The sequence below is a fragment of the Macrotis lagotis genome, chromosome 6, assembly GCF_037893015.1.
Source record: "Macrotis lagotis isolate mMagLag1 chromosome 6, bilby.v1.9.chrom.fasta, whole genome shotgun sequence".
Classification (NCBI taxonomy): Eukaryota; Metazoa; Chordata; class Mammalia; order Peramelemorphia; family Peramelidae; genus Macrotis; species Macrotis lagotis.
Window position 1 is genome coordinate 64,326,515 of NC_133663.1, and position 25,244 is coordinate 64,351,758.

General features: G+C 37.7%; 1 protein-coding gene and 1 pseudogene across 1 annotated transcript in view; both read right to left on the bottom strand.

Annotated features, from left to right (window-relative positions):
• Positions 1 to 968, bottom strand: part of SGPP2 (sphingosine-1-phosphate phosphatase 2) — a 133,825-nt gene extending 132,857 nt beyond the window's left edge. Inside the window, exon 1 of the mRNA XM_074191272.1 lies at positions 801 to 968. Within this exon, the coding sequence (XP_074047373.1) occupies positions 801 to 968 (168 nt within the window). The remainder of the gene's footprint in view (positions 1 to 800) is intronic.
• A 440-nt stretch (positions 969 to 1,408) lies between these two features.
• LOC141492132 (lysosomal thioesterase PPT2 pseudogene) overlaps positions 1,409 to 25,244 on the bottom strand; it is a 74,001-nt pseudogene continuing 50,165 nt past the window's right edge.

A 25,244-nucleotide genomic window follows, 5' to 3' on the forward strand; every position in this document is an offset into this window, starting at 1 on the left:
CCTTCTGTGGAGGGTGGATAGTAAGATTAGGGGAAAAATTGTAAAACTCAAAATAAATAAAATCTTTTTTTTAAAGGGTCTGGATTACAAAGAAAGGACAAAATTAACAACTAAAGTTTAGTGTTAATGAAAGATGGGGGACACCGTCTAACAATCAGATGAGGGAAGACACCGGTCCAATATCTCCCTGGGCCTCAGGTTTATAACCTGTAAAAGGAGGGGGAAGGGGTTAAAAGAGACTCTAGTCTAGGGGTGACTAAGGTGGCACAGTGGACAGAGCACTGGCCCTGGAGTCAGGAGTACTTGAGTTCAAATCCGACCTCAGACAATAATTACCCAGCCGTGTGGCCTTGGGCAAGTCACTTAACCCGATTGCCTAGCCAAAAAAACCTAAAAAAAAAGCAGAGAGAGAGAGAATCTAGTCTAGCTAATCTCCCCAGCTTTCAATCCAAAGAAAGATTTGCTTATAATTTCTTTCCAAGCAAGTCAACCAGGATGGTTCTAGAATTGAGGAGAGAAAGAAATGCTCTTTTTTATTTTTTAAAAAAGGCAATAAGGTGGCCCTCCCCAGCCCCCCTTCTAGTCACCCCCCCCCCCCCAGGCCAAGACCCTGAATGTGGAGGCGGAGAGGGGCTTTCCCTCCCCCCGACCCGACGAGTGGTTTCCATTTTCTGCAGGGGCCGAGGGGGTGGCCGGCCGGCCCCGCCTGCCCATCCTTGCCCGGGAGGAAGCCTTGGGACCGGCTGCCCCGCGCCCCCAGCCCGGTCCTGCTCTCTCTGCGCACCTGGACCAGCCATTACCTGCGGGAAGTCGCCGCTCCGGCCGCCCTGGCCGTTGGCCCCCCGGGGATGGCCGGGGCCCGGCCGGGGCTCCTGGGGGGCCTCGGGGGGCGCCGGGTAGAGCCCGCAGCGGCGCTGGAAGCGCGCCACCAATTGGGAATCGCCGGTGCTCCGCAGCAGTGCGGCCATGGTCTGCGCAGCGCGGCCGCGGCCCCGGGAGCAGGAAGGAGGGTGCAGGTGCGGGCGCCAGGCGGCCCAGCCCGGCCCGGCCCGGCCAGCCCGCTCCGCACGCCCAGACGCAGTCCCTCCGGCCTCCCGGGGACCCGCCCGCCCCCCGAGCTGGGGGGCCAACAGGTGCGACTGCGCCGGTGCTGGCGCTGGGGCCAGGTGCCTGGGGCCTGCTCCGCCGCGCAAGCCCCGCCCCGCCTCCGGCCCGGCCAATAAGGCGCCGCCGAACGGTCCTGGGCTGGGGCTGGCGGACAGGTGTTCCTTCTCCATCCCGGGCCGCGGCAGCTCAGCCCGGAGTGGCCCAAGGCCTCATCCCACACTCGCCGCTGCCCTCGTGGGATGACGGCCAAGGAGGGCCCGGGCTCCTGACCATCCAAACCCCGCTGTCCACTAGCATGACGTCAGGGAGGCGATGCCATGACAAGCACGTGAACGGGCTGTGAGGGAGGGAGGCTCACTTTCTCCTCCAGAGCCATCGGGGCCCGTGGCAGGATCCGATTCACAGGCTTGTCACGAGAATGAAGGACCAGCAACACCCATGAATCGTGCGAGGCTTGGAGATGGCCTGCGTGCCAGGCAATCAGGGTGAAGTGACTTGCCCAGGGTCACACAGCTAGTAAGAGTCAAATGTCTGAGGTCAGGTTTGAAACTCCCAAAGTCAGTATTCTATCCACTGCCCACCTTCATACCTGGTCACTGGACCTAGATGATTCCGGAGGAGAAAGTGAGGCTGATAACTTAGCACCGCCCCCCCCTCCCTCAAATCCACTTCCTGTGCCTGTCATGGCATCGCCTCCCTGATATCCTTGTCTCAAGTCTTCTACCTGCCCTCACGGAAATGCTATGATCCCACCCAAGCATGAACTTTGACTTGCCTCCGCCTGCCCCACCCCACCTTAATTGCCTGAAATCTAAACAGAAAGGGTCTTTCTCCTCCGTCCCAGATTCCTGTAGGACCAGTTCATCCATAAGTATATGAGATGACTCCCGAGTTCTAAATACTGCGATTATGTAATAGTCTGTGGTGACCTTTTTCCCATCCTTGCTTAAGGTTTGGGAGGATGCAAAACTATCCTAAATCCTTTGCCAAAGATTTAGGGCTACATTGAATGGCACCGGGAACACTTTTGCTGAAGGAGGACTGAGTGGAAGGGAATGGTGGTGTTTGATTTTTTTGCTAGGGTATTGAATCTGTGCACCCTGAAGGGTGGGGGTGGGACCTGGGAGAGAGTGAGGAACCCACTTTCTCTTTTCTCCAGAACTAGAGTACATTGACAGCTATTATTCAGAGGGAGAGGCTCAGTTATATGCACCTTAGTGCCAGAAATCCTTGAGTTCAAGATAAGCATCTGACTTAGACTCTCTATCTAGGTGACCCAGAGGATAGAACACCAGCCCTGGTCCTTAGTTCAAATCCACCCTCAGATACTGACAGGGTCATCTCCAGTCCTCCTGAATTCATATCTAATCACTGGACCCAGATGGTTCTGGAGGAGAAAGTGAGGCTGATGACTTTGCAAAGCTTGCCCCCCTCACACTCAAGTCCAATTCACTTGCAAATGTCTGAGACTAGATTCAAACTTCCATCCTCCTGACTCCAAGAGCACTGCTCTAACCACTGAACCAGAATTGAGACTGGTGTCTTAGACTAGCCCCCCCCTCACTCAAATTGAATTCATGTATTTGTCATTGTATCACCTCCCTAATGTCACGGTCCTCTCTCAGAATGAAGGACAAACATCATCAGCTTTAGGGTAGCTAGATGGCACAGTGGATAGAGCCTTGGAATCAGGAGGACCAGAGTTCAGATCCAGCCTCAGGCACTTGACACTCACTGTGTGACCTTGGGCACACATTTACCCCATTGCCTCACAAAAACCAAAAAAAGAAAAAAGACAGAATGAAGGCTAAATAACAAAAACAACAACTCCTAAATCAAGGACTTACCATGAGTCAGGCCCTTTGGCTATATTCCTGGGGATGTAGCACCTGATTTCAAGGAGCTCAAAGTCTAATAGAGACACAGCATGCAAACAACTACCTACCTACTGTCCTACTGTGTGTGTGTGTGTGTGTGTGTGTGTGTGTGTGTGTGTGTGTGTGTGTGGTGTGGGGGGATAATCAATAAAGGCTAGACCTTATTTAGAACCTAGAATAATCAGGAAAGGCTTCTGATAGAAGATAGGATTTTAGACGGAAGCCAGGAGGCTGAGATTGGGTGGGGTAAGGTAGGGAGAAGATTCCAGGCGTGGGAAACAACCAGTGAAACTATCTAGACATGAGAGATGGAGTAACTGGTATAAGGAACAGCAAAGAGGCCAGAGTCATTGGATCACAGAGTAAGTGGAAGGGAATAAGGTCTAAGAAGACTTGAGACAAGAGAGTCATGTTGTGAAGGGTTTTTAATACAAAACAGAGGGTTTTATTTTTAAACCTAGACATAAGAAATCCTGGGAATTTACTGAATAGAAAAGTAGTCAGGTCTGAGTTTTAGGAAGATTAATTTGAAAGTTGGGGCTAGGATGAACTGGAGTACAGAAGATATTTGAGACAGGCAGATCAACTAAAAGTCTATTGTAATAATCCAGGTCTGAAGTGACAAGGTAGTGACAAAGTTAGAAGAAATGATATCTATATTGTAAGTCTAGGTATGTCACTAAGAGGATGTTAATACCCTATGGTAATAGGGGAGTTAGAAAGAAGAGAAGTTTGTAAGAAAAGATAATTGGTTTGGCTTTGGATATCTTGAGTTTAAGATGTTTACTGGAAATCCAATTCAAGATGTCTGAAAGGTAGCTGGGAGAGAAGTTAGGGTTAGAATCATTAGTATAGAGGTGATAATTGAAATTATGAGAGCTGATGAGATCACAAGGGATATAGTATGGACAGAAAGAGAGGAGAGCCTAGGACTGAGCCCTGGGGGCGGGGGGTAGTCACCTTTAGCTGGCATGACATAGAAAAAAAGATGTAGCATAGATAGGAGGAGAATCAGGAGAGTGTAGAGTCATAGAAACCTAGAGAGAAGAGGCTATTAAGGAGAAGAGGGTGATCAACAGAGTCTAAAGCTGCAGAGAGGTCAAGAAAATGAGAACTGAACAAAAAGTCATTAAATTTGAAAATTAAGATAGATCATTGATAACTTTGGAGAGAGCAATTTTGGCTGAATAATGAAGTCAGAAGCCAGATTATAGAAAGCTCAAAAATAGAGTGAAAACAAAGGAAGTAGAAGTATTTATTATTTTTGGCCTCCTCAAAGAGTTTTATTCACAAAAGGGAGAAGAGGGGGAATAGGGGGGGTGATTAGGAAATGAATGAATAGTTTTATAGGAAGTAAGTACCAATAGGTAGGGATATATTAAATATAAGAGAGACATGGGATCATGGGGGAAGGCAATCTACTGGAGAAAATGGAATCAAATTAGATCCTGTGCATATCAAAGGATTTGCCTTGGTAAGGATACCTCTCCATGTAAGATCTGGTCTTAATTGTTTTCAATTTTTTTCAGGAAAATATGGAGTTAGATTAGCAGCTGAATGAGTGGAGGAGAAGTCATAAGGATAAGGAATGATGAAAAGGTTCAAAACTCATTATGGTGGGGGTGGCTAGGTGGCATAGTGGATAAAGCACTGGCCTTGGAGTCAGGAGTACCTGGGTTCAAATCTGGTCTCAGACACTTAATAATTACCTAGCTGTGTGGCCTTGGGCAAGCCACTTAACCCCATTGCCTTATGGTGAATAGGATATTGACTAAGGAGACTTAAGAGAATTTGTCTTACCATAGTGAGGGTCCACTGAAGTTATGAAACACAAAGTGAGCATGGTTTCATGATTTTCTCCATTTCGATCAGCAGCATGTATATAGGAACAAAAATAACTGATGGTGGGATACATTCCAAACTGAGACTTGGCAGGGCATGATTGATGATAGATACATTATTTCTCAGCAGCCCAAGCTTATGGACAACTCTGACTTTATAAGCTATAGAAGATTTGGTCATTGGGGGGGGACTTTCTACTTGGAGAATTCCAAACACAGTGATGTCTGGAAGTATTATAAAAAATATTACATTAAGGACTTGTCATTTTGAATCATTTTGTAAGGAATGTCATTTGTCACTCACAGGTTATATACAATACCCTCTCTAGCATGCAACACTATTCTGGAGTTGCTGTGTCTGGGGGGAAAAAACAAAAAAACCAACAAACATTCTTTTTGGTGGCCCCAGGCTTTTGGTGAGAAACCTCTCCAAAGTCAAGAAGAATGGTCCTTGGAGGACAATTTGTAACTCAATAGTATTTGAAGCCTTGCTAATTTGGTGTGTTCTACATTTTAGGGTCTGTTGGTCTCCTTGCTAGGATGAGGAATTGGAAACAACAGAAAATGCTCCAGCCATGCCAACTGCCCTTGACTCCACTTGGGCACTCATGTCCAATCTTTCCCTCTCTGAAAATGGACTCTGATCAGCTTTGGCTTTATCTATCTCTGTTTTAGCTCTCTACTATACTTTCAAGACATCTTTACACATATCATACTCCCACACCGAAACAATTACCAGCTCCCCTCCAAGTCATCTTCCCTCCTTGGAATGTAAGCTCTTTGAGGACAAGAACTATCTTACTTGCTTTTATTTGTATTTCTTTAACTTAAATCAACATTTAACTCTGTGGTTGAGGCATTGTAAGTACTTAATAGGTAAATCATTTATTAAAACACTTATGTACCAGGCTAAATGTTAGAAATACAAGTAAAAATAGGCAATGCTTTATACATACATACATATATATATATATATATATATATATGTATATATGCAGTCAGAAATTTCAGTACCTAAAAAAAAATGAAGAAATAACTAGAATATAAAATCAATTGATCAACAGCTATGACACAATCACCAGGACATTCAGATTTTCTTTCCCAGGAAGAACTTTGGGTGGAGTAGAGTATTTCAGAATAGAATTGGCTTCTGGAAGAGAGCCCTTTCTGATGACAAAGCAGCATCTAAGGGAAATTTCCTAATTGGCTAGAATTGATGAGGCCACACAAAAGATTTAAATGATACACCAGAAGCTTTGTTTCCATTGAAAAAGGTATTCTCTTGATTCAGTTTCAGGTGAGAGGATAGTCTTTTCTAGCTATATAAGAAAGTTCTGATGTTGAATTGCACAAGAAATTATGATATGATGAATACAAATCCTGAGCTATTTCCAATGAGGTTGTGCTGTTTTAGGTCAGATCTCTTGGATTCTAAGTCTTCTAAGAGCCCTTTTGCCTCAGTAGTGCTATTTACATACATTGGTTTCTTCTCCTCTTGATCCTCCAATGGTATTTTGAGAACATGAAGTGAGATGAATGGAAGAATATGGGAAACTTGATGTGATAACTATAAAATAATTTTCATAACTTCAGGGGAAAGCATGAAGATTCAATGGACAGAAATTAAAGGAAGGCAGGTTCCAATGTTATAAGGAAGAATTTTCTAACAGTTGGAACTATAGCAAAAGAGTAGGCTATGTTTGACAGTAAATTGTCCTAATGGAATCATTCAAGCAAAGGTTGGATGACAATCTCAGGGATTATTCTAGAAGGGATTTTTGTAATGGACATAGGACTGGCCCTGACTAACTCAGCTATTTTGATCCAAGACTACACTGTAAGTAGAGAGAAGCACAGGGCTGCCAAATAGTCTCTTTGATGTCTACATGTGGTTAAACCTCCTTATTACCCAAAGATTGTTTTCATTTGGGATGATAATTCCCCACAAGGTAGTCCAGAAATAAATCATTAGTGTATAAATCAAACCCTATATCAGTAATGCTCTGTTGTTAAAAAGGTCAAGCAATTAGTACTCAAGACTGGTTGTCATCTGTAGTACAGGTATTAATTATCTTCTGAGAATACTGAAAAATGAATTTGCCAATAAACTTTCTTTCCCACTTAGAAAGGATAAATCAACAACCTAAAAAGAGTGCAAAGCTACCCAATAATACTTTCAATTAACATACTTCATTTCTTCTGAAATCTAGTTCCTTACTCGTTTTTTTTTTCACTGATTCATTGTGTAACCATTCCGTGCTCCAGTTTTCTCATGAGGACAAAACAATACTTACTTCCTGTTGTATTAGTTGGGTAAGACCCATAGATCTCTCAGGGAAATGATGATGATGATAAACTGATGTTTATAGAACAAAGTTACAAAATTCTTTCCTCCCCATAGCTTTAGGATAACTAGCACTTAGAGTTTCAAAATCTGCCCAAAATTTTACAAATATCATTTCATTTTATTATCACAACTTTGAAAAGTAGGTGCCATTGTAATTCCCCACTTTAAAAATAAAGAAACTAAACCAGACTGAGGTTAAGTGATTTGCCCAGGATCATACAACTAGTTAAGTGTTTAAGACCAGATTTGAATTCATTTTCCTGACTCCAAGTCCAGCTCTCTATCCATTTTGCCACCAAATCGCTACCTATAAGGTAGATCTGAGTTGTCTCTGCATAAGGTAGTATCAGCATTAGTTTCCCAATTCACAGATGGGGAAACTGAGGTTTGCTGAAGTAATGACTTGCCTAACATCACATAGCTAGTAAGTATATGAGTCAAGGCTTTAGCTGAGGTCCTGAATATATTCAAACATAAGTATGATTTAAGGATAACCCCTGATAATAAGTATCAATTCTTTATCCTTTCCTTTATCCTTAGCCCTGGTAGGGCTAAGATTTACCAGTAAATCACTTTGATGTATAAGTAAGGGAAGCTAATTCCCTAGGACTTTCTTATTTGGGGTGCAATACATACTACAACTTTTGTTTTTTGAGGCATTCAAGTCCACAGTCAACACAGCTAATATCTGAGACCATATTTGAACTCAGATTTTCCTGACACATTACATATTTTCTCAGGTCATGATAAATTACCATTTATATAGCACCTTAAAGTTCACATATCCCTTTACATTTGTTATTTCATTTGAGTCTCATAATAAATTTTGAGAGATACTGTAATTATCTATATTTCACACTTGAGGAAACTGACTGAAAGAGGATATGACTTGCTGAGGATCACAAAGTTAGGGTATGAGTAGGATTTGAGTTCAGTTCTTTCTGATTATAAGCCCAGAATTCTATTCACTATGACCCAAACTGTATCTGAATAAACACATAAATATTTTGGGGTCATTATTTCTAAAATACCAACTCCTTATTTTATATTAATGATATCTATATTTTCATTAATTCGTAGAAAGATACTGGAATTGTATATATGCCTAGGACTGATAGATACTTTGAAGAATGTAATAAAATCTAGTTAAGGAAACAAAAATATGTACAAATAAAAGATTAGAAACCATGTTAGAATTTAATTATAACTGAGAATCATGTGATATCCGTGATAGAAAGATTCTCAGAAGTCTAGTCTAACTGATACCTGAACAAGAATCCCTCCACTCTTTCAGATAGATGTCTAGACTTTGCTCAAGTAAATCTCCATTGAAAAGGGAACCTATAGTGTCATTTCACAGTTCCTTTATATTTTTAGATATCTCTACTTGATCCAAGCACAAACTGTTTTAATCTCTTTGTACTTTCTATCCATGGTAATTGTGATCTCTGAGATCTAGTTAAGTAAGGCCTATGTCTCTTTCAGGTGAAAACCCTTGACATATTTAAAAGAGGTGTCATCCCAACCCTTCTAATTTCTTTCCTCTCCAAGCCAAATATTTACAAGATCCTCGTCAATAATGAATCAGAGGCATTGCCATGCTAGTTGCTGTTTCTCTTGAGGAATTTCTTCTTCTCCTACTGAATCCTACTGAAAATGTGATACCTAAAACTAAACACAGTGGAACTGGGAGAATAAAGGGCCAACAGTTCATGGTACATGAAGTTCTATGAAAGGATAATAGTATGGAAAAGAGAAGACTTGAGAGGAGGGGAGTGATAGTTGTGATAGCTGAATAAGTTTCAAAAGGCAGAACTAGCATCCTTGGTGCAGTTAGGCAGATCTCAGCTTGATTTAAGGAACAATTTCTTCAAAGTTATCCTAAACTGGAATGGACTGTGCTCTTTCTCCTTGGAAATCTTCAAGAGGAGGCTATTATAAAGGAATTTTATATTATATTATTGTTATATATTATAAAGTTCTGGTTGAGCTAGATAGTCTCCTAACACTGAAATTTTACAAATCTACTTTTCTGTGAGATGACAAGTGAATCTGTCCAATAGGCCATTAGAGACATACTGGAGGCCCAGCAGAATTCCTTTTTGTCTTGACTTTGGTTATCAAGAAACTTAGTGCTTCATCTACTTTTATTTCTGATATTAATAAAAATAAAATACTCGAAGTCTTCTTAAAAAGAAATTTTTGATCTAACAATAGAGACATTTTATTCAAATATGATTTTATAGTTTATTATGAATTCTTTGTATTTTACCTGTATCTCAGAGGGGGCTTGCATTTGGGAACTGGTCCTAGATGCTCTGGTCAGCCAAGCATGATTCTTTAACCCTTTCAACTGCCATATTCTCCTGAGGTCCTTTCTCCTTTAGCAAGTTATAGACATGACCAAAGGCAAAGAAGGCCCAATCTCAGGTCTAATTTCAGGCTTACACAGGAATATCAATGTTCTCAGTACCATGTATTTGTAGTGACCATTACTGCTGTTTGAGGGGGTAAGAAGGGAAAGAAATTTCTTCCACCCACAAATCTGAAAAAAATTCTATGTCCCAATAAAGAAACTGCTTCCAAATGATTGATGAATGCAGAGAATCATGAAAATATCTACATGAAATGATGCAAAATGAAGTAAACAGAGGCAAGAAAACAACATACATGACTATAAAAGCAAATAATAGCCACACATAGAAAACACACACACACACACACATATATACATTAAAAGTGAATGTTGAAAAAGTGTAAAGAATAAGCATGGATCAAAAGAAGGAATATGAGAAGATACTCCCAACTCACCTGAAGAGGTGGGAAATGCGAAAGTGCTATATACTATAAATATTTTGAGACTTTTTTACAATGTATCCATTGTGTTGATTTTTTTTCTTCTTTTTCTTTTGTCTTTATTTTTTCTACGGGTTGTTTTTTTCAAGAAAGGAAGGAGTATTTCATATGAAGAAATAAAAAAGTCAAGAATTTCCAGGGATTCAATGGAAAAAACGTACAAAAGAAAGTAGTTTAGCCTTACCAGATCTAAAATTATATTATAAAGCATCAATCATCAAAACTGTCTGGTACTGGCTAAGAAATAGAGTGGTGGACCAGTGGAATAGACTAGGTACAATAACAGGAAATGATTATACTAATCTGCTGTTTGATAAACCCAAAGAGCCCAGCTATTGTGATAAAAACTCTCTCTTCAATAAAAATTGTGGGGAAAATTGGAAGTTAGTATGGAAGAAACTTCGATTAGACCAACACCTCAAAACCCTATACCAAGTTAAGATCAAAATGGATACAGTTTTTAGACATAAAAAAATATTATAAGCAAACTAGAAGATCAAGGACTAGCTTACCTGTCAGATCTATGGAAAGGGAAGCAGTTTATGACTAAGGAAGAGATGGAGAATATCACTAAAAACAAACTAGATAATTTTGATTATATTAAATTAAAAAGCTTCTGCACAGACAAAACTACTTGTAACCAAGATCAAAAGAAATGTAGTATATTGGGAAACAATTTTTACAACTAGTATTGCTGACAAAAGATTCATGTCTAAAATATGCAGAGAACTGAGTCAAATTTTCAAAAAAACAAGCTAATTGACAAATGGTCAAAGGATATGCAAAGGCAATTTACAGATGAGGAAATCAAAGTGATCCATAGTCATATGAAAAATTGCTCTAAATCATTACTTATTAGATAAATACAAATTAAAGCTTCTCTGAGGTACCACCTCACACCTCTCAGACTGGCCAGTATGACCAGAAAGGATAATGATCATTGTTGGAGGGGATGTGGGAAATCTGGGATACTATTACACTGTTGGTGGAGCTATGAACTCATCCAACCTTTCTGGAGAGAAATTTGGAATTATGACCAAAGGGCAACAAAAATGTGCATACCTTTTGATCCAGCAATACCACTACTGGGTCAATACCCTGAAGAGATGATGAAAAGGGTCAAAACATCACTTGTACAAAAATATTCATAGCAGCCCTGTTTGTGGTGGCAAAAAATTAGAAATTAAGTAAATGTCCTTCAATTGGGGAATGGCTTAACAAACTGTGGTTTATGTATGTCATGGAACACTATTGTTCTGTTAGAAACCAGGAGGGATGGGAATTCAGAGAAATCTGGAAGGATTTGCATGAACTGATGCCGAGAGAGATGAGCAGAACCAGAAAAACACTGTAGATCCTAACAGCAACATGGGGATGGTCAACTTTGATGGACTTGCTCATTCCATCAATGCAACAATCAGGGACAATTTGGGGCTATCTTCGATGGAGAATAAATACCACCTGTATCCAGAGAAAATTGTAGAGTTGAACAAAGACCAAAGACTATTACCTTGAATTTAGAAAAAAAAGTTATCTTATTATGTAATTTTACTATCTCATACTTTATTTTTGTTCCTTAAGGATATGATTTCTCTCTCAGCACATTCAACTTAGATCAATGTATACCATAGAAACAATGTAAAGACAAACAGACTACCTTCTGTGGGGGTGGGGGTGGGGAAGAAAGCAAGATTAGGGGGAAAATTGTAAAACTCAAAATAATTAAAATCTTTCTAAAAAATAAATTAAATTTTAAAAAAAGGAAAGAGCAATTATACCAGAAGATTATGTTAATGTAAAAAATACATAAAAGTTAACCTTAGAAAAAGAAAAATATTTTTGTCTCTATTATTTCAGAACTGTTAGAGTATGAAGCTATTGAAAGAATGGTCATTTTAAAATGTATTTTTAAATAGTTACCTCAAAAAGGTCTTTGAAAATATTTCATTTTGTGGGGTGGCTAGGTGGTACAGTGGATAGAGCACCAGCCCTGGAGTCAGGAGTACCTGAGTTCAAATTTGACCTCAGACACTTAATAATTACCTAGCTGTGTGGCCTTGGGCAAGCCACTTAATCCCACTGCCTTGCAAAAACCTAAAAAAAAAATTCATTTTTGTCTTTATGACTTTTATTTCTCTGAAAATTCTCTTGAATTGTAGACCTGTATGAAACCTTTGAATATTACTTGTTCTTAACTTTCCAAAAAAACAGGGGAAATCTCCTATTCCTTTTATACAAGGAAAATTTACTTTAGTAGATACATATTCAAATCAGCTGGCCCCAAGGATGAGGTAGTTCAGAGCACCAGAAATTCTGAGAATGGAAAACATCTGTGAAGAGGGTCTCACCAGAAAGGACCATACTCTGAGGTGGTCAATATCCAAAAAGAACCCTCTGTACACCGATGCTGCCCTATCTTTTCAGCCTAATCTCATATACTATAAAAAATACTGAAGTTGAGACTCAACTGGCTGCTCCCAAGCATTACATACACTCTCCCATTTTCATGCCTTTTCTCATTAGTTTAATTGCTGCTATTCTAAATTTGAGATCGTTGTATAGTACCTAGTTAACATGTCACTAGTGGTACTAAACATCATTGCATTGTGTGATCCACACATCTACAGGAACATGTTTTGCTATTAAAACAGCTAGATGGAAGGATGTTTCAGGCAGCTAGGTGGCACAGTAGATAGAGCACTGGCCCTGGAGTCAGGAGGACCTGGATTCAAATGTGACCTCAGACACTTAATAATTACCTAGCTGTGTGGCCTTGGGCAAGTCACTTAACTCCATTGCCTTGCAAAAAAAAAAAAGAAGGATGTCTCATGAGTTCTCTTTGGATAGTTAATATAGAAATTAGAGAGTTTACCATAGGTACAAAGACTAATAAGTATTATTTCATGGGATACTTGGTCATCTTACTTCCAATGCTTGATAAGTAAAAAGAATAGCATAAAGGGAATTACAATTTATGCACCAATTTCTATTGTATAGTATAAGGAGGTAGGAAAATTCTATAGGGATTATCTGGGTCTTCCCAGCCCTGTTGATGTAGTCAAAGAAGAAGAAGAAATATGATGGAAGAAATAGATGAGTTAATTTGTTAAAACAGAGTCTATGACCTGTTATTCTTTATAAACTATGAAGAGATTTCCCTGATAAATATGGAAAATCAACTGGCCTTTGGCTGGCTAGAAATTGGCCGCAACCCTAATGAGCTACAAAAAGTTGTCTGCCAAGCCCTAGGCACAGTAGAGATAAGGAGCAGCTTTTTGAAATGTAATCCTTTACTTCTATAAGGGTCGGCAGAGAGGATTCCCCCCCTCCTCCTGCAATGAACCATGGCATCTTGCAGTAGAACTATTCTCTGAGTAGATGATAATGCTAAGGTCAATGATAGGGGCTTGTGAACTAGAGTTTTATGTTACAGATTCACAGAATAGTTCTGAACCCAGACAATTTGCAGAATCCAAAGCTAGGCATAGAAGACAAAAACAAAATATTGAAAATCATAACAACAACCAAAGATGGCAAAGGCTTCACAGAAGCTTCAGACCTATATAGCATACTTTCCTCAAGAAAAGAGCTAAAGGGTTCATTAGAAATAGTGACCAGACTTGTGATGTCTCTGATACAGAGATCTCACAGAGAACCTTCTCTCAGTGTAGGCTGGCTTTTCTACACTGTATAATCTTAAAGAGTCATCTAGAGGATCTGAGAGACTGAATGATTTGTCCTGGGGCACATAGCCAGTAGATATCAGATAGGACCTGAATCCAGATCCACCTGGTTCCAACCTATGAATCTAGATTAGGTAGGTCCAAGATATTTTAAAATACAATAGGATCTCATAAAACATAAAATTCAATTAAAATTAAAGGCATTGGGGTAGCTAGGTGGCGTAGTGGATAAAGCACTGGCCCTGGAGTCAGGAGTACATGGGTTCAAATCTGGTCTCAGACACTTAATAATTACCTAGCTGTGTGGCCTTGGGCAAGCCACTTAACCCCATTGCCTAGCAAAAACCTAAAAAAAAAAATTAAGGGCATTAAAAACACACAACACAAGAATAGAGAGAATGAAAACAGCTCCCTTTCCACAGTAACCCTATAAGGAAGCTCAAAAGAGAAGTAACCTACAGGTATAGTAGAGTTCAGGAAAGAAAACCCTGATAGTTTTTCCTCTTTCCTCTTTCCATTCCATTAGAATTTAAGTTGCTGTATATATTTGAGAATGGGGATAAGAAAAGAAGTAAAAGAAGATGACTGGCTACTTCCCCAAAAGCTGCAACAGCTTTGACACAATACTCATTCTTAGGTTCTCAGAGGTGATGGGAGAGAGGGAGAAGGTCAGTGATGGTTAAGCCCCTACTACATTGGTGGCAAGAAAACTAAAATTTTTCAGTGCAACTCTTATCACTAATTTCAAAATCACCCTAAAACTTGGGAAGAGGATTAAAACAAATGAGAACAAACATAAAAACACTTCAAAATAATCATCTTAAAAAGAGTAGGGAAGCAATATCAGAGACAATCATAAAAATCTTGTGGGATAAAACAGTCATGAAATTCAGGAGAATCATCAGCAAACAAAAGATCTCTGAATGAATGATGATTAATATCTTACTTTGTCTACAAGTCTCTATCACAGGTCTGGACCATCTGATTAAAATAACTAAAAATTCATAGATCCCTTGCATATACCTTGTGCACCCCATTCACTGTTCCCAGCTCCATCAATGAAAAATTACCCTTCTGTAGGAGTGCCAGTGGAGGAACAATGTCAGTGGTTGACATGTTAGCATCCTCTGCTGAAGAAACCCTTGGGGTTGAATAAAGACTTCACCTTTATTTATAGACTTGAAATCACCTCCAGATTGCCTAAGCAATCACTTTCCAAGTGAATTTCAACTCAATATAAGTATAGAAAAATAATTTTACCTACCATGTTACAAAGAAAGCAATATTCCTACCAATTATTCTTCTTAAGCCCCTCCAAATCCTTTCTAGGAAGGAGTTGTCAAATCAGTCCAAGAAAAAGAACCTTGCAATTAAAGGGAACCTGAACCATTGCCCCAAGTTTTATGGATCCTTCTGAGGGAGTAAAAACCCAAATGACCCCAGCTGGAGAATGGAGTAAGGAAGGGCTGGAGAGGGTTTAAATAGGATTTAATCAAAAAGAAAGTCCATCCTGATCAGGCTAGTAATTCTGACGTCTAAATCCAAGAAATTTCTGGAGTGAAGAGCCCTTCCTCTACTAGGGATAACATTGATTTATCAAAGAGAACCTCTGAGAGATAGGACACCTAATCCCAAGAATCAAGAATGTAATGACAAAGTGATCATTTAAAAAGTTCATTATATTATTCTACAGTACTAGCTACCTGGGGAAGGTGAAGATAGGGAAAACTAGAGAATAAAATGGGTAACCAAATCAGAAGTAATGTCACAAGGAGGCCCACAGGGAAGAAAAGTGTGTCCTCTGACTGTTGATATGACTGCAGAGGTAATGGAATTAATTAGTATATCCTGAAAGTAGAGAACCTTTCATAATCCAATTGTTTTTTCTTAGTCCCAGATCATTCATGCAAACCTATAGCTCCAATCCAAGAACGTTAATTTTTTTTTTACTTCTGTCAATAATCTGTCTCAGACTAGGCATGCAGCTTGAAGGTCATTGAGAAGACTTGCCAAGACCCTCACCCCTTTATCCCCAGTGCTGATGTACTGATAACTATTGGAGTCCAGTTGTGTATAACTTTCTCAAAATGGACAATCTGAATGAATGCTAACCCCACCCCAGAACTATTGCGAGCCAAGATGCCATTACACAGAATGTGAGCTAATTTTGCTCCAAGGTAGATTAATACGAAATTTATCAGTGAACCTTTTAGGCTAGGAGACTATAAGGACCTTTGTATAAAGTGAGCAAGAGGCTTCTGAAATTTCAGAAAAAGTATGCAGAAGCTGATTTTACCTGCTGTTCACTGATTACATTGTTTTATTAAAGTTATTGACTTTAAGAAAAAAGGTTCCTAGTAGTCCCTTACATGAAATACCAAACCCCTCCTGATATGGGATAGTACATGGAAGTTTTAGAAATAATATTCAGTAGTCATATCTTTTATCTTTACAGTCATACTGAAAGATGCAGATAGAATTAGCCAAGTGTCTTTGTTAGGTATTAATTACATTTTTGAAAAGCATTATCTATTTATATACATCAAAAGTGCAAATAAAAAATAGTTTAAAATTATTAGAGTTTAAAAATCAGCACTTGTAATTTCCTTAGCTTAAAGACAAATCTCCACCACAAATACAGATTAGCCCTTGGACCCAGCAAAACAACAACTAGGCAAAGTGGCTAGAGCACCGGCCCTGGAGTCAGGAGTACCTGAGTTCAAATCCAGCCTCAGACACTTAATAATGACCTAGCTGTGTGGCCTTGGGCAAGCCACTTAACCCCATTGCCTTGCAAAAACTAAAAAAAAAAAAAAAAAAAGACAACAACTAGGTCTATACCCCTCAAAGAGAACAAAGGAAAAGGACTTCGATATATAAAAATTATTTATAGCAGCTCTTTTTGTGGTAGCAAGAAATTGGAAACAAAGTAGATTCCATCAATTGGGAAATTACTGAACAAATGAAAAGATCATTTAAAAGGAAGGCACATTTTCATCAATTGAAAACACCAATCTGAAAAAATAGAAAGTAAAATGTATTTCTACTACCCCTACTTCCTTCCCACTTCCTACAGTTTCCTATTTTAACTAGTTATTCTGGATAATTATGTTCTAAGCTCAATTATTTCTTCATTGCTGAAACCAGAGATTATTTAAATATTTGGTGTCTTGAGTCATAGCTTTAGTAGCCCTGCTTTCTTTTGGGTTTTTCACCAATTCTAAACAATTTGGAAATTCTAGAAGACCATCTATTGAGTTAAAAAAAAAAACCAAGGGGTGGCTAGGTGGCGCAGTGGATAGAGCACCGGCCCTGGAGTCAGGAGTGCCTGGGTTCAAATCTGGTCTCAGAGACTTAATAATTGCCTAGCTGTGTGGCCTTGGGCAAGCCACTTAACCCCGTTCGCCTTGCTAAAAAACCTAAAAAACAAAACAAAACAAAAAACAAGTTCATAATTTACCTCAGTGGAGAGTTTATCTCAGTGAAAAAACTCATCCTAAAAATATATAAATTCTATGCATTTGTTGTCATTATGATAGCTGACATTTACAATACGTTTTAAGATTTACGCAGTACTTTAGCATTTGTTATTTGATTTTATCTTCAGGACATCCCATGAGATAGGTGTTATTCGTCAAAAAACCAATTCAAAAAAAAAATTTCAAAGTTCTAATGTCCTGAGTTGGTTTTCTGCCTTTTGTAGACAATGCCCTCAAACTGGTCAGTTGCCATTTGTCCTTCCTGAAGATCAAGTTCATTCTAAGCTTGAAATGTTCAAAAGGAGTAATTTTTTTCCTTAGAGGCTTTAGGATACAAACCTATTTTTTTTTCTCCAGAACTAATGAAAAACATTTCTCTCTTTGGACATTCTTAGAAATTGTCCAATGAAATCCGTATGAGTATCCCTTCCCATTTTCACCTTCAAGATGAGAAAAAATGGGAAAAATTTTAGCTCGTATCAATCCAATCCAATTCCCCAAGGAATTTATTAAGTACTTACTATGGACAAGTCTCTCAAAATATGAAGGCCAAAGGAAAGTATTTACAGGATGTATAAAACACCTGCCAATGAGAGCGGAAAAAAAAAGTAAAAAAGAAAAAAAAAGACTAAGAGGCAAAATCTTTTCTCTCAAAGAACACCCCTCCCCAAACCCTACCCCCATCTAACTTTCAAGGAAAGTTCCAGTTTGCATACTTTCACAACCATGGATATTAGTTAGATTTCCATTTCAGCCAAGACTTTCTCGGTCTGAATTCATGTGAGTTAAACCAGATGAGACAAAATAGTTCTATCCAAACAGTTTTGATGGATTGTGACCATTTTTACGTGCAAAATTATTGAATTTAGCATGCTTTAACCAAAGGGCCTTGGGGAGGGACATCTCCCACGCCAACCAAGTTGAAACCCTTTGAAAAGCTGGCCCTTCATATTATTTTGGATTGTGTTTGGCTTTGAAAAAACGTTAAAGGAACCTGTATTTAATAAAAGGAAAAAAGTGAACAACTTATGTCAACTCCATCAAGGTTTCCAGTGGTATTATGGCAAACTGTATACAGGTGTGCTCTGGTTTAAGAAACCCCAATATATGCAAATCTAACCTTTAAAAGAAGCTTATTGTAAGTGATCTTAGACATCATCTAACCTATCCCCTGTGTTTTACAGATGAGTAAACTGAGACCCAAAAGGATGAATATTTCATTATAAACAAATCATTACTTATTAAAAAGATTTTCTACTGGATTCTTTCCTACATTTATTGCTACAATGAATTTTAGATATTATTTAGTCTACAGAAACTCTATTTATAAACCACTTTCCAGAAATTTATCAGTTGTACACAGCTAGAATGATCTGTATTTCACAAGACAAAATTCTCTTTTTTTTTCTTTTGGAATAAACTCTAAGATGATTGGAGAAGCAGAATTATTGTAGCTAAAGCTGATCAAGTTAAGGGGGAATATGTGTTTTTAAAACCTCCTACCCGCATATATTCTCCAGAAAAATGAGAATAAGCAGGAATGTTTCTGAAGAGAAGTATATGCTACCAATGTGGCCATCTCAAATTCACCAAAATTCATACCTTGTTTTGAAAGATTCTTTGGACTGGTCAGGCTTGGTTAGTGAGAGAAGCCAGTTTTAATAGACACAAAACATAAAAGAGACTGTTGTTAGCAATTGTACGTGGAGATTAGGATCACAATAAGATTAACTATGATTTCAGAATATCATACTCACCTAACTATTTACACCCAACCCAAAGACTCTCAATAAACAATATATCTCTAAAAATGGAATTACTTATAAACTTTTAAGTCTCCAGTTTTGCAGGATCTAAGGAGACAATGTAATAGTGTCAGTAGCACTGGATGAAGATTTGGGACTTCTGAATTCTAGTTTGGCATCTACTAGTAACTTGCTGTATGTCACTGAGAAGGACACTTTATCTGATCATCAATTTCTTCTGTAAAATGAGATGGTAGAACCTCAAGATTTCTTCTTCTATCTAATTCATTGAATCTATGACCTTAAAATATGAAACTTGAACCTCTGTGGACTGTGGACACTATTATGATCACCTTAACTCAAACAAATGTTGGAAATGTGTACACCAAATTGGAAAATCTAATACCAATTATAGCACCTTCTTTATCATAATAGTATATAAATATAGATTCAGTAGCAGCTCTTAGTATTAATAAAGAAGACGACCTATAAATTGAATCCATTTATGCCTTTAGTATAGATACATCATGGCTAAGGACACAAGAGGAGGCCAATAAATGGAACAAGAAAGTTCACATTAATTAATTGGGGTCTTATTCCTATATCTATTTTGACTCTAGCTACATTAGAATGAAACCTTAGTGACATAGGAGCTGGGTTTGAATCCTAGTTCTGCCATTTAGATCATGGATGAGATTAGACAAGTTATTTTCCCCTGTTATGTCTCAGTAAAATGAGGTGTCTGTATTAAATGAACTCTAAAGTCCTTCCCAGAATTAAATCTGGTCTGAATAAGTGCTTTACAAACTTGAAGATAGTATTATTAACATTATTGTAATTATCTTCATATTTTACATATGTGCAGTGATTTCTACATTTCAGTATTTGGTGAGGAGTAATGCTAGAGATATAGTACTACTACTAATAAATAATAATAAAAAATCATAAATCCAGTCTCAGAAACTTACTAACTTTGTCATTTGAGGTAAGTTACTTAACTTCTGTGCCTTAGTTTCCTCAGGTGTACAATAGATGGGTTATACTAGCAAATTCTTATTTAAAGAGTTAAATTAATAAAGATCAGCTCAAGTCCTTCTTGCCTCACAATCCTATAACATTTTTTTAATCTTTTATCACTATCTACTAACCCAATGCCTGACATATAGTAATTACTTAATAAGTGTTTGTTGATTAATTAAAATGATTTTTTTCCAGAAAGAATTAGATATCAAACCTTATTTTTGAGTTTACTAATAGCTCTGCCTAGTGCTATTCATCTCTGCTCAATGTTGTCATAATGTAGACTAATCAGTTTTCTCCAAGACCTTGGGACTTCTCTGTTTTTCCAATTTGCATCATCTCAGCCAAAATGAAGGTTAAATTGTGTCTAAATCACACTTGAATACAGCAAGCCAATTTGGTAACATTGGCCAGATTGTTTGGTCAATTCAATTATTACTAAAAAAGGATTATAAGTATAATGAAGGAAATCTTGTTTGATCATAGGCCCAATTGATCTACAGCGAGGCTAAGGAAATAAAACAAGTAGTCTGACCAGTCATTTTTTTTAAATGTAGGGGTCCATTTATTGCATATGTCTGTGAGCACACATATACATGCATGTGTATATACATGTGTGTGCATATATACCTACATTATTGTTAGCACTCTTTTACAAAAAAATACCAAAATATTCTTAACCGAATAAAAATTAACTACTCGCAGGATTTTATCAAACTACAATTGGGTTGTCTGTCATGTTTAGCATTTATTGCTAGTAATTATGATAGTTCACATTAAAATAGAATTTGAAGGTTTCTTAAAACATTTTCCTCACAACAAACCTGTGAGGTGGGTGTTATAAACATGTCTATCCCAATTTCACAGACACAGAGTCAAGATTTAAACCTAAGTCTGCCCAATTTTAAGACCAGTCTTCTATCTACTCTATCACAGCTGCCTCTCTAAAATTTATTTATTAGAATCATAAATTTGTAGCTAGATGGGACTTTAGAAGTCAATTCCAGTGTTTTCATTTTACAGATGAGAAAACTAAGTCTCAGAGATTAAGCTGGTTGTCTGGTTACAAGGTTAGTAGGTGTCCAAAAAGGGATTTGAACTCAGATCTTCCTGACTCCAAGCCCAATACATCATCTATTAGGCAACAATACTTCTCATGTAATCAATATTAAGGAATTTCACTTTGAAAATTCTCCAACCAATGCAGATCAGTCAATTCTGAGCAAGCTATTAGAGAGTAAATTTGATAGTACGATGGATAGAGTACTGGGGCTGGAATCAGGAAGACTCATCTTCCTGAGTTCAAATTAGACACTTACTAGGTATGTGACCCTGGGCAAGTCACTTAGTCATAGTTGCCTTAGTTTCCTTATCCATAAAATGAAGTGGAAAAGGAAATGGCAAACCACTCCAGTATCTAAGAAAACCCCAAGTAGGGTCAGAAAAAATTAAGCAAAAATAAACCACAGTAGTAGTAGTAGTAGTAGTAGTAGTAGTAGTAGTAGTAGTAGTAGTAGTAGTAGTAAATTATTCAGACTTATACAGCTAGTATAAGGCAGAAGCAAAGCTTGAACTCAGAACTTCCTGACTCTGAGGTCTTTATTTACTTCTCCAATATTAGTAATATTTATACGCAGAGAAATCTCTATCCATAGGTTTATACAGAGCTAGGCAGAATACTGCAGAGTTCTCTAATCTCCTTTAATCATTTGTCCTAGAATAAATGAGGTATTTAGTCTTCTGGGAATTTTCTACCATTTAACAATAAATGTTAAAGCTGCCTCTTCCAGTTCAGATTTCACTCTTCTAACACAGTGAGTTCCTTTCAATCTGATGATGGATAGCCACAAAATTAGCAGAGCTTGGGCCAGTCAGGTGTGGTTTTGAACAGGCAGCCCATACCTTCCAACAAACCCAGAGGGCAAAAGCACTTGCAGGCAAAGGAGCTTCAGAATAAGATGTTCCACTGCCTGAGGTTATAGGTGCAATGGGAAGGTTGGTGACTTCTGCTTCTCTGATGGATCTTCTCCGTGTTCAAGTTGGGGAATAAGCAATATATAGGGCACTTGGTACCTCCAGATTGCAGTCCCCGATTGTTATTTCCTCTTGAGTTTTTTCCTTGACCTACTCTGCCCCCTTTCTTGATCTGCTCTTATTTCACCTTCCTCACTCTTGACCTCCCACCCCTGGGAGAAAAATCAAGAAACTTAGGCTTCAAGGAAAACCCCAAAGTTGTCATAACACCTGAATGTGGGACACCTGAAAACTGTAGAGAAATGTTTCCTGGGGACAGGGACAAGAGTTCCTTTTCTTTTGCCACTAAGGGTCTGAAAAATACAAAGATCCTTTTTTATTCCTTCCTCTCCTCACTTCTCTTTTCCTTTTCTATAAAAAAATGAGATTTCTATCAGCAAATTGAACCCATACTTCTCCAGCAATCACACTGAACACATTCAATAGATTACAAATAAATGTTTGTGTTAAGGCTGAACCTAAATATCATGTCTAGAAATTCCAGGGACTTTTGACCATACTTTAATTAAATGTCATATTTCTATTATAATCTTTATCACAGCTTTTCCTCCAGGCTTATCTGTTTCATCTAAATTCTTTTACCAGCCTCTTTCCCTTTTCTTTTCCAATACTCTCTGTTTTGGAGTTTAGCTCTGGTAGAAAGTTTTTAGTTGTTTTTTGCATTCTAAGAGGACCAAAATGACACTTTGATGATGAGATGATGTACCCCTGAAGTGAGGAAGTTGGACTAGATGAGAGGCAGAAAGGAGAGACAGATCTTTTCTCATTCCAATTGACTCCAAGTCTTGCACTCTATTCACTCTACCATAATATCTGTATAAAATTATAATCATTCATGGAAATTAATTAGATATTGGAATTTTGTAAGGAAATTTATCCAAAGTATCAACACAAATGTCCCCAAGAGATAAATAAGTCTATCACTAGTAGAAACACAAAAAGAAATGCGGATATTAGAGGCCATTAAAATTGCATATTTAAGAGACTATGGTGCTTCCAATAGCATTAAAATAATCTTTAAAAGAACTAAGGATCTTTTTTCCTTCAAAAAAAGAATTTACTTCATATGACAGTATCTTTGAATATCTGTTATACAAATTGGATATTATTAACAATATATATAGTCCTGGGGCCCTGTATGTATTAGAGGTGGTTCTGGAACCCAGGTTCCCGGCCTTAAGATTAGCCATCTGTCTAATAGATCTTTCTGATTCTCAAGTCTATGTGGTATTCACCCAAACTGATTTAATAAAGACTATATTGGGATTTTATTCAAATGACCTAGGCTTGAATTCCAAGTAGTTCTGCTATTAATTATCCCTAAGTAGATATTCTTTGAACTTACACAAGTTGCTTTACTTCTCTCTGCCTTAGTTTCTTCCTCTGTAAAATGAAAGAGTTGGATTAGATGAACTATAAGGTTGTTTCCAATTCTAAATCCTAAGATCCTGCATAGGTACAATGCCATCTAGAAGGTCTAAAGAAAGATAAGACATTTGATGACTGCAGCTGTAAGGGATCCTAAAGTTCATCTTGTCTGATCCCTCTTTCTCAAAAGGGCAAATTATAGAGATCAAAAGGGAGCAGTCCCCTTTAATTAAATAATCCATACAATTAAGAAGTTCAAGACAGAGAAGGTAAGCAGCCGTGTAAAATTCAGATCCATTCTTTTCTTCCAGAGTCATCTGAGGTAATTCTGGACCAGGTTCTTTCAAGTACATTCAAGTTACTTGTAGATATCTTCCTTTCTGATAAAAGAAATATCTCAGCACAAATTTTATCAAGTCAAAACTTATATTTAAAAAAAAAAAGAAATTTGGAAGTACTTAGAGCATAGGAATTGCATCTAATTTGCTGATTGTCATACAGAGAAATTCATTACAAATAGAAAATTTTAAAATCAAACCTGTTTTATTCAAGCAAGCCAGTTTTATACTTGACATTATTAATTTATTTTCCCCATTTGGAGGATGCCATTCAACTAGCTTTCATAAGAATAAGGATTTTGCTACAAAATGAATCCATTAAAAAATTTTCCAAATCAATTTGAGTTTGTAACATACCCATCTGATAATCATTTTAGAACAACGAGAATCCAATAAGTGAAAGTCAATTTTAACTTTTTGTCAAATGTTTAAGAAGAATCAAAATTCTTAGCTGAAAATGAATTTCTCTTTAGGTCATCCTTCTTTGGATATACTTAGCCAACTAATATTTATTTCCTTAAAACAGAACTTGAGATAGTTATGATGGAGAATCATATCCTGATGTCAAAAAATCTTTATCATTTTTGCTTAAATATTCCCTAACATTTTGAAAAGCTAAAGGAGCTTAATTATCACACAATCATGTGGCTGACAACAGATTCCAAGGTTATACTCTTGCCTAGCTGGCTATTAGAATTTAGATAGTTGTGAGCAAAAATGGCATAAATTTATATTACTTTTTTGAATTAATACTGACATGATTACAGAAATTTACCATAAGGACTAGGGACATAAGAAAAGAAAATTTTCCTTTTATTTAGAAGTCAGTTTCTAGGTAAAGTTATATGAGTAAGTGCCTTGAATCAGATTTTAAATCTGCTAGTTCATATTTGGGAAATTGAGTTAGGATAATATAGCCTTAGAACTTACCCTTCCCAGCTTTTCTCAATGAGTCTGTCACCCACAATATATCCAACTCTATAGAGTTGCTGGCTTCATAACTTATTAGTTCAACATAATTTTCCTTGCTACAGACTTGGAAGGCCAGTTGTCAGACTTGAAGTCTTTCAAAACACTTTCCCTTAATCAAGAGTGAATTCAACTCTAAAGGATCAAATTATGCCATCTGATCACTATAATCCTACAGTGACAAAAATCACACAAAAAGCTCACAACTCATTCTGTCAGTGGTTACACATAAGGACTTTGCTTAAAAATGAAGTATAATAAACAAACACTTGCAATGCAAAAATACAATAATCCTAACTACATCTAGAACCAGATATAAATATATTTAATTATTTATCCATATTCAAATGGACATAAACACAGATCATTTCTTTTAGAAGTCTTTCAAACAATCAGGTGATTTTATTTTTTTTTCTTTTGCAAGGCAATGGGGTTAAGTGGCTTGCCCAAGGTCACATAGCTAGGTTAATTATTAAGTGTCTGAGACTGGATTTGAGCTCAGGTCTTCCTGACTCCAGGACTGGTACTCTATCCACTTCGCCACCTAGCTGCTCCAAATAGGTGACTTTAAAAATAGTAT